General features: G+C 41.7%; 1 protein-coding gene across 3 annotated transcripts in view; it reads left to right on the top strand.

The window, feature by feature from the left end:
- Positions 1 to 13604, top strand: part of TPD52 (tumor protein D52) — a 24743-nt gene that overhangs the window by 1006 nt on the left and 10133 nt on the right. For 2 of the 3 annotated variants that reach the window (XM_019527833.1, XM_019527834.1), the window contains exons 2-4: positions 5330 to 5445; positions 5993 to 6141; positions 8484 to 8585. In XM_019527833.1, the coding sequence (XP_019383378.1) occupies positions 5330 to 5445; positions 5993 to 6141; positions 8484 to 8585 (367 nt within the window). Of the gene's footprint in view, positions 1 to 5329; positions 5446 to 5992; positions 6142 to 8483; positions 8586 to 9547; positions 9575 to 13604 lie in introns of all 3 variants that reach the window. The other variant, XM_019527832.1, reaches the window with a different exon arrangement.

Below are 13604 nucleotides of genomic sequence, written 5' to 3'. Positions count from 1 at the left end.
CCCCCCCCCCCCCCAGCATACTTCAGTTTAAAATACCTGTGCTCTAAAATGCTGTTCATAGTTAGTTTATCCTGTGATAAAGTATTGCTCAGTTCCAGTAGAGATGCCCCTAATATCTCTAAATGGTATTCCCACATAGTTTTTTGAAACTACAGCAGGCAGGCTTTCATGTACATGCAGATACTTAACTGTACTTGTATGGCATAAACAGCAGTTTCTTTTGGGATGAATATTTATTTTGGGGGGAATAATTTTGCTAATGAAGCACTGAAAAAGCCTACATATTACCCTTGTTTTAAACTGTAAACAGGTTTTTATAAGTAGGGACAGGAAGTGCCAATTTATATACACGCCTCCAAACACTTGCATACTGTTTCTCCAACCCAAGAATGACCTTTTATTACTTCCCTAACCTATTCTTGATTCTGTGTTCCTTCCCACCCACAAGATTCAGCTTGTGCCTAATTGTTAGTAGCGAGGAAACCCAAGGTAGAGGGTTTTTTTGTTTTGTTTTTAAGACATTCTGCCAAAAAAGATCAACTCTAGAGACTTAGGGAAATATAACAAATGAGTGAAAGCTGAGCAAGAGAGTGACAAAAATGTTGAGTTGGGTTTGCTATATTACATTTAGTGACTTCTGGAGAAAAGACAGCTGTTTGCTACCTTCATTTTTATTTAAGGTAAGAACAAAGATGTTCTGGATGTGCCCAGCAGATTTATCCCACCCCCTATACAACTAGGGAAAGGAGACTTAGAAGATTCTCTCAACTTTACTTTTCTCTGGCATTACAGGAAACTCTTCAAACCTACTAGCTTTCATTTATGAAATCTAAACCAGCAATATCGTCTGTGGTCACACAGGTAGAAATCTTTACCAGCTTTGTCTGCTTGGCAGCTAAAAGAAGAAGGATTGGTTAAGGTTCATCTATGCAGCTATATTCATAGACTGATGGGCAGCAGTGGTGTCTCATAGGATTTCACTTTCTTATGAAAGCATTCCTATGTCTGGGCACTGAGGGCCGTGGGGTCCTCTTCTCAAAGGGGAATCCTCCCAGTCACAGTCTTACAAAATGGCTATGCTTCCTTGGTCAAAAGTAAATAGCTTATACCTTGCAGTCTATTCTTAAGTTTTTGGGGGTTTTGTTTTTTTGTTGGGGGGGCGAGGGGGGATGAAGAATAAATTGGGAGGGAAACCTTCAAGCCAAAAAGCAACACAGTAAGATGGTTGAGAATGTGGGGATTGGAGCTGGTTGGCACTAATGGTGCTTTGATTAGGAGATTTTCTTAGCTTGCTAACAAAAACAGATTTCTCAAGCTATTGGAGATAGGTTTCAATCTGAATGACCCCTTTTGGCTCAATTTCAACAAGATTCACTTCTCTTAGTGTTGGGTAGTTAATTCACTTGGTCCTGTTTTTTTCCTTTGGTCTTCTGACGGGTCTAGTTGTATTGACAAAATGTATTTACTTCATTTGTTAAAGGTGACACATGGCTTTAAAACTAACTAGGTTTCTGAGGGAATGCTCTCATCTCATCCTTCTCTGCAAACAGCATTATTTTTTTGTTTTAGGGAATGTTTCTAGTCTGACTAGGAAATTGGTTTTCAGTTTGGTTTAACTTTAATCATCGGTGAGCTAACAGGATCTTCATATTTAAACTTGAAGTAACCAACTTGTAAAGTATAAGCAGACTAGATAGCTCTGCAAACTCTTAATAAAGTTGTATTTAAATATATCAGAATTAAACTGTATTCTTGAACATGGACAGTCAGAACTGAGTTGGGTTAGTCACTTGCTAATGATATTTCAGCATTGTTTACCCAATTCAGATGAAAAGCTTTTTGCCTGCTACTGGGAAGCTAATTCCCTAAAACTCCAACTCTGTATTAGAGAGAGGCTCATGATAAATCCTTCATCATTATCTTAAGTTACCCTACTGCTCCTCATCCATACTGCAACACAAGAATGTCACCTGTCATAGAACAGCAGCACTTTCCTGAAAGTCAGATGTGATGGTAATGGTAAAAATGGAATAAAGGAAAGGAGTCAAATTTTAAAATGATGGAAGTAAGCAAACCTCTGTGCCAAAGACAGGCTAGTAAGGTTAAGAGGAAAAACGTTTAGAATGGCAAGAAAGATGTTAGAAGTGTGCATGAGGTAGGATGGGTATGAGAGGGTGTTGGGGGACACTGGCAGAGAATCTGTTTCCTGAAAAGATAGCTGCAAACTACTGTTTCTTGTGGTACAGAGGTAAAAACCTACAAGGATTTTACAAAGGTTGGAAGAGGTCTTGGGGGTCATCTAGTCTAACTTTTTTACTCTGGAAGAAGTTTCCATGTCAGGGTTGAGGCAAGTTTGTGCTTTGTTAAACCTATTCTGGGAGCATATGTTACATTTGGCTAGCATTAAACTCACTCACTTTGTTTATGGATAGATAACTGGGAAGACAGTGGCCAATTAGATCATAACAAACTAGTGTCCTGCTTCCAAACTTGTGCTAAACACCTACAATTTTTGGGGGGGGTTAGTCTTTGACTAGCATTTTAGTTAAATGTTTTTCTCCTGTGTTTTGTTTTTACACTCAAATATGGTGGCATATATAGCAACAAGGCTTGAAGTACAAGGAAAAGACACTAAATTGTAATGGTATTTAGATCAGAGCGATTGGTTTACTGGCTTGCAAATATTTTTGCAAGTGGCTTTGACACTGACCGTGTATCTACCACTTGGCCTCCAACAGGGTGTCTACATACACTTTAACATCAGAAACTTCTGACACAAACTGCCACAAAAAGGATCCAGCGATCTGCATGCCAAACATCCGTAGTCACTTCTGGCACATGTGGGTCTTAAGGCAGAACCTTGCTTTAAAAGCCAACAAGCATACTCGGGGATGATGCTATAAGACTGGTGCTTCTGAAGCGTTAACGATTTGCCATGTGAGAACTGGGTATATTAAGGCAGTTTCTGGATAAATGACTTGGTAAGAATTATTTGTCCTAAAGGTAACAGCTGAGCTAAAATGCAGAATATACCAGTTTTCTGAATGGTAGAGCATAGCAAAGGTTGGCCAAATATTCTTTTCAAAGACTGTCAGTCTGTGGCTTCAGCCTTGGCCAGTCAAGTCTAGCTCTTCTTTCTCTCAGCTAATCTAATTTAGGCCACAAGTAGAAAATGGTCCTAAATATGAGTATTTGACTGAAATATGACTAACTTGAAATTCAGTGGAAACAGGGCAAGTTTATGAAGGAATCCTGCCTCTGAATTACAAAAGAACCTTTGAAATCTCTGTTGGGAAAACATTTGCATTGTCCCTCTGTAGTGAATTTTTTGAATCCTCAGAAGTACCTGCAGAAATAAGTAGTTCAGTTCCCTCTAGTAGCAAGAGACTATACAACTGCATGTATGTACTGTATACATTTTAATGCACAACTAAATAGCTAAAAAATTCTACCCATGCACCCAGGATATCTGCCTTGTATAACTAAGTAGTTTGGGGGGAACAGGTGGTTCAGAAAAATCTAAGCTAAGTTTTACATGCCAGTTTCTTTTCTTTAGCTCAGTAAATTAATCAACTCAAACACTGCATATAGGGGAAGGACAGTGTGAGACAGTTCTCTGTTTGGGGTTTGCTGTGACAACCACAAAGCCCTGAGATACCTGACAGGGGTGATTAGTGTAAATACATAGTTATGAACTGGAAATAACACTGTCCTGTGTTTTTTGTTTTGCTGATTTCCATATAAAATATATTTGCCAGGGTATCTTTAACTACCAAAACAAACTTAGCCATGGGATCAGAGAATTAGATGGGTAGTTCCTTCTTGCATGCCACCCAGAGATTCTCCAAACCAAATGTTGCTACTCATGCAACCCACTTAAAGCAGGGGTTTTCAGCCTTTTTTTAAGGAGTGTACCCTTCTGGTGGTAGCAGCTGGACATGGAGGGGAAGAGGGGCTTGCATGTGGCAGCAGTGGCCTGGGGAGGTGATGGCAGCAGCAACTGCCACGTGCGAGCTCCCCTTCTCTCCCGTGTCCGGCCAGCTGGGTGGCACCTGTGCAGCCTGCAGAAGGGAGCTGCTCACCTTGCCTCCCTGGCGCTGCTCCTGGGAAGCGGCAGTGCGGGGTGGTGGGTGGCAGTGCTCCATCCCCACCCATCCACACATACCCCCTAGCACTTTTCCAAGTACTCCCAGTTAACAACCCCTGATGTGGATCAAAGAGCTTGCACAGGTACCTGCTTAGAAGACAAGGAACAGAATCCAGCTCACTTGATTAATCTGGAATATCTGGCACAGCAGTCATTAGACCAGTGGTCACCAACCAGTGGATCTCGATCCACCAGTAGATCTTGGAGCCTCTTGTGGTAGATCTTGAAGTCTCTTGGAGTCGATCTGAGGCTGGGGCGGGGGGCTGAGTGCTCACGTGCATGCACAGGTGAGCCCAGCCCAGGAGGTCAATCTGTGGGGGAAGGAAGGGGTTGGGGCTAGATAGAGGCCCTCGCGGTGAGGGATAGTGCTGCAGGGGTAAGTTAAGTGGGTCCCTGGCTGGGTGGGATTTACCTGCTGGGGAGGTGCGCCCCCAAATAACGTTTTCTCCCTCTGCCTCAATCTACCCCCATCTTCCCTCCCCACAGACTTATCTGCTGGGTGGGGGAGGTGGCGGCAGTGCACAGTAGATCTTGGGTTGTTTTTATATGCCAAAAGTGATCTCCTACTTAGACAGGTTGGAGATCACTGCATTAGACACACTTGGAAACATATTAACAAAGGGGTTATTTCCTCTCCCTTTCCCTCCCTCCCCTCGTCTCACCCCTGAAGAGAGAGCTGGCTAGTTCCTTTCTTTTCCCAAGTTTCTCTTGAAGTTCTAAGGGGTGTGCAAAATGACTCTCTTCCCAGATGTACCCCTTTGGATACTATGTATAAAGTGTGCTTTGAAAGCGCAAAAGGCTGGGGTTTTTTTTTTTGTGATGCAGGTAACTTGGGGACATGATAAAGTAATATCCTCTTCAGGCATTTTGCTGTTGGTGACTGCAGGAATCTAGTAATTAGAAGATCACTCCTTGGATCTCTAGTTTTACCACTTTGCGCCCAAGTTTTGAGCAAGTTGCTGTTTCGGTCATAGTCATAAAATATATAGTAAATGGTGACAGTTAAGAAATCTGATTTTAACAATAATGTAAAGATGCCCTTGACACTAGCATGAAATATCTACCTTCTTTAGATTTCATGAATATTTTAAAATCTGGCATCTTCTCCCTTCCTCTCCACCTTTTGGCAGATTACTAACTATCTAATAACCTTTAGTATGTGGCTTTTTCCCTTTCCTCAAGAACTGCTGAGAAGTGATTCCATTACTGAGGTAGGAGAGGATGCTGCTGCTACAGTTAACATGCCAGAACCTCTGTCTGAAGAAGAACAGGAAGAACTAAGAAAAGAACTTGTTAAGGTAAAGGCTCCTAACTAATCTTTCAGATGCTGATCTACAGAGTGAATCTTTCTGAAACAACAAGCAGAACATTTGGGATAAGATCCTTTTTTGTAGAAATGAAAAGAAGAATGGAAGCCTTGCAAGCATTTGGTGCCTAGGGTTCTTTTCAGTTGAAGAGAATTAAGAACAACAGTTAGACATTTTGGCCTAAGTTGTCGCTTCAGGTTGATTCCCATAGCTGGTCAATCCTTGACCACTGAGCTGTCTTAAGAAATATCTAGGATATTTCTACCCTCTGAAATAGGACCTTATCATGTGCATCTCTCAAATTCTTTAGTCTTCCTTCAAAAACCTTGAACTGGCTAGACAAGTGGAATTATATAATTTTTTTCCAGCAGTTTCAGTTCTTTAAAGGACACTGATTGCTTTTTGTAGATGAGAAGAAATGCTGAACATGGGGCATCCATTGTAATGAACTTTGAGGATGGTATTTAATGAATACTTTTTCTAAAAATGTTGCTTGAATCAGCTACTAACTGATATTCCTTGACCTCTTTTGCGATAGGTAGAAGAAGAAATCCAGACACTCTCACAAGTGTTAGCTGCCAAGGAAAAGCATCTAGCAGAGATCAAGAGAAAGCTAGGAATCAATTCACTGCAGGAACTGAGGCAGAACATTACCAAAGGCTGGCAAGATGTGACATCAACTACAGCGTATGTTTCTGATTTGGTATATCAAGAATTAGTATTTAAGTGGAAAGGTGTCTGAAACTGAAAAGTGGAAGGTCTCTGTGCCATGTTTAAACTTCCTCTTCTAAGGAAAGGAATGAGTTCATGGCTGTCTTCTGGGTAGTTAAGGATTGGATGACTAGTTTTAATAAAATACAAGTTTTGCATTAAATCTTTACTCCAAGGAGGCTACTTTCAGCTTTTTTTTCTAATTATTGAAAACAAAAATTCTAAATGTATAATTTGGTACCTTTTTAGTTGGTGGTGCTGTCAAAGTGGCTCAATCAAACAAGATACCCACACCCTAAATTAGTAAACCTGTTCTAAATTTAGCTTAACAGAAGAAGTAAAGGGCATAGTGGGTTTTCTTTAACCAAAGATTTTTTCCAGATACAACTTGCATCAAAGGTGAACTTCCCGTTGTTGTCTTTTAATGATGCTTTTGCCTATAGATTCACAAATAAATATTTTCTGTTTGGAGGTTAAAAAATTATATTGAATGGCCTTTCTGACAAAGTTATTGAGCTCAGAGCAAACCCTCACCTTATTTCCCCTTCCCCACCCCTGCAAAAAAACCCCCAAACCTGCATTCTTCCACTAGAGCTGTGAGGACACTTAACTGTCTTAAGGTGCAGACCTAAGATGCATTAATTCAGAGTAAGAATGTAACAATTTACTTTGGATTTTACTCTGTATTCACTTCCTGTAGTAACAAGGGGACACATTTGCAATTCTCCCTTTGCTGGCTGCCTCAGATGCTATTACTGTGCCTGGCTAATAGGTGGCAAGGAAGCCTGTCTGCATGGAGCAAATGATTATCCTGGGATGAAACTGAGTAGGAGCAGATACAAGTTCTATATAGTTACTTTTCTGTGTAAAATTACTATATGCTTTTGAAGGGCAGAAATTTACCCTGACTTTGAGTGGCTTAATACATTGCAGGGCAGTGTTGTTTGTCTATGTATGCATATGTGGCCAAGAAGCTTCTCAGCCTCTTGAAGGCTCAGATCAAATGCTTTGTGCGTCTCTGTAGCAGGGCACTGTGGTGCTTATTAAAAAGCAGCAGTATGGGCTCAGGTGCTGGTTGCTAGGGGCAACCAGGAAGAGCTAAGGGCCGGCACCTGGTGGGTCAGCTGACCGGAAGGGGCAGGGCCGACCACCATAAACCACAGACAGGAGGCTGTGGGTGCGCTCTCGCTCTCCCTACCTCTCCCAACCGGCAGCCGGCCCGAAGGAGTACTGTTAGACCAAGGAAAAGAGCTTGGCCCTGAAAGGGGATAAGGGAAAGGACTGGAGGTACAAATTGCTAGTTTTACGGGTGCGAGATGTTGCGTGATTTAGAGAGCGCTTTGGCCAGGAGGCTTAGATTTGAGTTATAGCCGATTGGCTTGCGTTATTGTTTTAGTTATTTGTTGTTACACTGGAGGACTAGGTGAGGCTATTGGGGGTTGGAGGAGGCCTCATAGGGGCTCCATGGTAGCATAGGGACCCCGGTGCCAGAGAGGGCGCAGCTTTTGGGGGTATATCGACCCCAGCCCCTGTGCGAGGCAACGAATTGCAAGGCAAGCCCCCAGTGCAGGCACCATTGTGGGAGAAGCCCCCAGTGTGGGCATGGTTGTGAGGCAGGGAACCCGTGAGGGCGCAGGCAACGGCAAGAGAAGCCAGGGGGCACCCGTGAGGGTGCAGATAGGGATTGACCAAACAGCGTCCGGTACATCTGTGAGGCTTGGGGCGTGGTACCTGGGTGGTTGGAGCCATGCGTAGCCCCTAAGGTTTTAGTGCACTGAGTCACCCAAGACAGAGCACAGACTGGGATACATCAGGGCACTGTGTCAAAGAGGACAAAAAGGCAGCCTCCCTTAAACACTGCTAACGTCAAAGACGTGGCGGGCAAGATGGTGAGGGTGCGTTGACACCAACTTGGCATGGTAGGGGGCGCTAGGGGAGTTCACGGCACCCCTAGGTCCTGCCCTGTCACAGTCTCCTTAGTTTTAACTTGCAGCAGTTAACATGTAGCTGTAATATTTCATGTCAAATAAGCAAATTGATCAAAGACTTTTTTTCCCCCCTAGAAAGAAGCTTACATTGTTGTCGACTCAAGTTTCAGAGTAAGGTTAATAACTCTTAAGGCCAGAAAGGATTTATGCAGTTGGTCAGATAGGATCATAATCATCTGTTTCCAAGTCAAGTTGGTTGTCCATCATCTTTTAGTCAAATGCATATGTTTCTTGGGACTTGCTTGAGACTCTTGCTAAGTCTCCTACAATTCCTAGAATAAATTCTAGGGATTTTTATTCTATTGTTTCAATATATTGTTTTGAATGTAGGTATAAGAAGACATCAGAAACCCTCTCTCAGGCTGGGCAGAAGGCCTCTGCTGCTTTTTCATCTGTTGGCTCAGTCATCACTAAGAAGCTTGAAGATGTGAAGTATGTTTCCTTATGCATAAAATGTATAGAATATACTTTGCTGACATTTAAATAGTAATGCTTTCTCACCAATGTAATGAAATTTTGTGATGTAAGTAACTTGGAGACATGATAAAGTAATATCCTCTTGGAGCACTTTGCTGTTGAATAGAAATGCCCTTGTGGAATTTGCTTGTAAAACCTCTGCACAATTTTCTTCCGCATCAGTGGATTTATATATGCAAGACAGCTCAATAGCATGTTTGTGGCCCATTGGGATTATAGAAGCATTTTCAACTGTGCCCTTGTGGTGTCATTGCATTTGTTCTTTCAGCCAACTTCTCACTATTTCAGCCAAAGGATGCACATTACACTGTAGTTATGTCTAAGTTTCTTAGAAACGTGCATTTTTTTTTTATGGGTAGGGTCAGGTTTTTTTGTCTTGCGTTGTTTAAATAATGTTTCACATAAATATTTGTAAGCTACTCCTACCTTCATATCAAGGGCCTGGTTTTATTACCTTTCACAAACTATTTTCAGTATCTAAATTTTTAAAAGCTAGTAATTGTCACGGTATCAAACTGCACCAATTTTATTCATGCAATAATAATCTGTAAATTATTTTACTTGAGTATTTACTTGCCATCCACATGTTTACACAAATAATAGAAATTACAGTTCTCAGTACAGGTATCTACAGAATTCTTCATTTGTTTGGCTGCTGTGGTAGCTTGTCTTGCATTAATGGCCAAATAATTTGGTTCACTTAACTTCAAAGTTTAATGTAGCCTCATAACGTTTAACTGTATTTGAAACAAAGTAATAAAGTCAGGCCTGCATGTCAAGTGCTGCCATTTACCTCTTTCTTGCTTCTATAAGTGAATGAGAATGTTTGAAGAGTAGCTACGCAATTGAAACCTTTTTTTCTACAGATTTATCAGAACTTCCTTTCTTTTTTTAATGCTTACTCTGGCATCCTGCAGACTGCAGGCATTTTCACATTCCTTTAGGTAAGGTAGGAATAAGAGTTGTTAAAATTCAGCATGTAGTTCATCAGACTGTTTACATGTTTACAATTCTTAATTGGTTTCATAATCTAAAGGCAACATTTTATGTAGGTTAATGTAATTAAAATACTCCACTTAAAAAAAAAAGTAACCCAGCCTATAATTTCAGGAGTGCACATAAACTACACATTTGAGCAGTTTCTAAATGAATAGGAAATCAGATATTCAGAAAGTGAAAGGAAGAAAGCTGTTTGCGGGGGAGAGAACAGTTCTCGAAATGTGAATTTTGAAAGGAGACCTATGAAAAGGTCAATGGCATGCCGAATTCCTTCCTCTAATGTCTGAATCAAAGTTCTGGTCCTTTGTTTGTATTTCTGTCTTGTGGCTTGATAGATTAGCTATTTTCCTTCTGGTGTCCTTCCATCAAAATAGCTGTTCAGTAATTAGGTTGTCACAACACTTGAGTCTCAATGCACATGAAACTAATGGATGTATACCTGTGTTTACCTAACTAAATTATTTCTTGTATTTACTGTTTTTGGAATCCCAGGCACACTTAGTCTTTTTAATTTGAGATGAATCTGACTTGCAACCAACTGAAAAGCCAATGCAAACTATATGCTTAATGTTAAATGTAAATAGACTTCAGTGGATTACATTAATCTAAATGTTGTGAAAAGAACAGTGAACACTTGGAACTGCTTGCTTAAGCTGAATAGTCATGGGATCTCCTTCTTCCCCTCTGTAAAAGATTAGTAAAGGATAATATGCTACAGAATTAAAATGACTCTAGAAATCTTATCAACCATGTATAACAAATATTCATACATCTATACACCAGTTCAAGTATCTAGCAAAATAAGCTGTCATTTTAATATATGCTGTCTTGATGCTGCTTGACTCCAGTGGCTAAAGGGTTGCATTTAATAGGTCTGTGCCATTCCTAATCATTTTTCTTCCTCTTCTATCTTGTTATTGCTGATATTTGATCTTCTTTGGACTGCAGCTGCAGAATCACTCTTAACAGTGGTCTTTTTACTATTTTCTCCAAGTGCTAGATCCAGTAAAGGACTTGAGAGCCTACAAGTTATTTTGGCACTGGTCCCCCACAGTGGATTCTAGCATTACTTTTATGGGAGGCTCCGAAGTGCTGTATGCATTTCATGGGGAGAGCTGTACACCTCAAAGGCCACTTGTAAAAATCTTTTACATTTGATTCAGCTAGGGTTAGTTAGCTAGGAAATGCCAAGCCCGGGGGTGTGTGATTTCCCTCTTCACTGTGAAGTTTAGTACTTCCCTCTAGCTCTGAGTCTGGTACCTTTCATCTTCCTGGACTCTCTAAGCCAGAATCTACCCTTTTTAAGGTAGGTTCTGTGATCAGTTCTCTGGAAGAACTGAGCAGGGCTCACTCTTAAACATGAATGGAGGAGAAAAGGGTGCTGCCACATGCAGGTATGTACAGTGGTCTTGTGCATAAAACACTTCCTTGGGAATGGAAGATTTGAGTCCTCTTCAGCCCAAGCAGGTTTGAGCCTGTGTTTCCCATTTCTTAGGAGACTGCTCTAACCACCAGGTATGAGGAGCAGGGGTACTAAAGGCAATTGAAGCTGTGCCACTGCAATAAAGACTGAGATTCATTAGGCCTAGAAGGAGTATGGTGTTGTAGTGGAATGGCCACAGTACTGGGAAGGGTTGGTGGGAGGTCCTGATCTCTGCACCCAGGAATGCTTGTATGTCTTGCATTCAAAACTCACTGGTTTTAAAAAAATCTGGGGTGAAGACTAAGTTCCCTGCTCCTGAGCAAGTGCCCTAACTGCAAGGATGCAGTTGTGCTTCCTCTTAAGTGTATGGCTGCTGAGCGTTGGTGGTATGTTTTCTGGATCTGAGTCTTTAGCTGTCCACCAAGGGGTTGTGGTGGAACTGGTGGAGACTTCTGCTGCTTCCAACCTCCTTGAAACAGTATTCCATTGGCTAGAGTCACAAAGGAGACATGGTTTTTACAGTGCTTAACTTTTTAGGTGCTCTGCTGCCTAATGGAACTTGTTTTCCTGAGCAGGGGGCTTATAAGTAATGGTCATAAAACACAGTATGAAGGGTGCCTGAAGTAGCTGGTAGGAAATGCAGAATGAGTGGTGCTGGTGGGAGGGTGTCCCTTAATACTGTGCAGCCTCTTACAAGGCTACCTGAGAACAAGTCTTCCCTCAGGATGCAAATCTGTGATCCCTTTTCTAAAGTGTCTAAACCCCATCTTTCCACCGGGAGGGAGTGATGACTGCCTCTCATCCAATAGTGTCTAGAAAATTTCCCCAGAGTCCTGTCTTCAGACTCCTTAGCACTGGCAAGCAAGTTGTTTCCATCTCCTTTAAAAATAAACAACCCCCCCCCCAAACAAAAACAAACCAAATTTTTGATTCACCCTGCCTCTTAACAATCTTACCTTCCACTCATTTATGAATGTATCATGTATTATCTATAATCACTTTGTTCTGCCTCTACTCAGTTCAGCTTCTGCCCTCCCTATTCCACTGACGTTACTCCTGCAGCTTCCAATAGACGCATCTGTCTTGACTCATTTTTTTTTTTTTTTCCCCCTTCATCTTTCTGTTACTTGGATTTTGACCTCTTTGTTTTTGCAACTCATTCCCCTCTCAGTTATTCCACCAATCGCTCTTCCTTCTTGCTGAGCTTTTTCTCTCTTCCCCTTCTTCCCCCATAACGGGAGTGTCCAGTGAGCTCCTATCTTTGGTTGTCTCCTGATTTCTCCCTTTTCTCCATTCATATTGCTTCAACTTTTTAATTCTTGTGCTGAGTTTTACCTCTGTCTTAATTAAGCCTCCTTATGTCCTCCAATGGATGAGGATGTCAGTTGGCTGGGTTTTTTGGCCATGAAAAATGACCCAAATTCTGTTGCATTCCTCTCGTCTGCTGACAATACTATCCTGTGCCTGATGTTCAGACATTTGTGATCAAATCTGCTCCCCTTTGTACCACACTAGGCACTTGTATAAAAATTGTAATTTCTTACCTTATAAATTTGCCCCATAAATTTGCCCCATCCTTTAAGCATGGGTTGTCCCCCAAGCTAATCTTGAAACATTTTATTTGTTCCTTAGTTATTCCTAAGGATTACCTTCCAATATACCTACAAGACATTCTCTGATGATAATGGCTAGATAGGAGACAAGTGGGGATAATTTGGGATTATCTAAATTCTAGCCATATTTGTGATGTGCTTCCATCTTGGATGTAGCTCTCTGGCAAAGACTACCTCACGGTTAGAAAACATCTAGCACCCTATGTTGACACCTTGGGTAACTGTCAAAAGTTATTCTCTGCAAGATGCATTTTCTGCATGAAAGAGCTTTCAAGGCAAGATGTGGGGTTTGTACAGGGCTGTAGGAGAACATAATTAGTGTCTTTTATTGTCTTTAACCCCTTAGTAGTGATGATACAAATGGACCTTTATTTGTCCTTTGAACTACTCTATAAAGGTGAAGGATACAGAGAGTGACAAAGAAATGGAATATGACATTGTGTCTTGGAGATGTGTGGGGAGAAGGGGGGAAGTAATGGTTTCTTGCTTCCCCCCCAACTACTTGTTCCTATCCTATTAATCTTGTATCTTTAAAGTTTTATAAAGATGGAAAATAGTCATTCTCATTATACTGCAGTATCTCCCATTCATCTTGATTGCAGTGGAAGCTTTAGACCCTACCCTAAACCCTATTGCAAATCACATTGTGAAATCAAATTACAGGCAACCCCCACTTAACACGGTTTCACTTAGTGCTATAGAGCTCATTTAAATTTAATACCTCACTTAATGCTGAGCCAGTTTTGCTATAGTGCTCAGCGAAGCAGTAGTGGTGGCAAGAAACGGTGAGTGGCAGTGAGTGGGTAGGCGGGAATGAGCTTGGCGCCGCAGGGCCCCAGGGCAGGGCAGCAGGAGCAGGGGGTGTGGGGAGAAGTGTCTGCAGCAAGAAGCAGTAAGTGTGTGTGTGTGGGGGGGGGGGGGGGGGGGAGGGGGGGGGGG

The sequence above is a fragment of the Gavialis gangeticus genome, unplaced genomic scaffold (assembly GCF_001723915.1).
Source record: "Gavialis gangeticus isolate Ggan-Ray unplaced genomic scaffold, GavGan_comp1, whole genome shotgun sequence".
Taxonomy (NCBI): Eukaryota; Metazoa; Chordata; order Crocodylia; family Gavialidae; genus Gavialis; species Gavialis gangeticus.
This window is presented reverse-complemented; position numbering and strand designations above follow the sequence as displayed.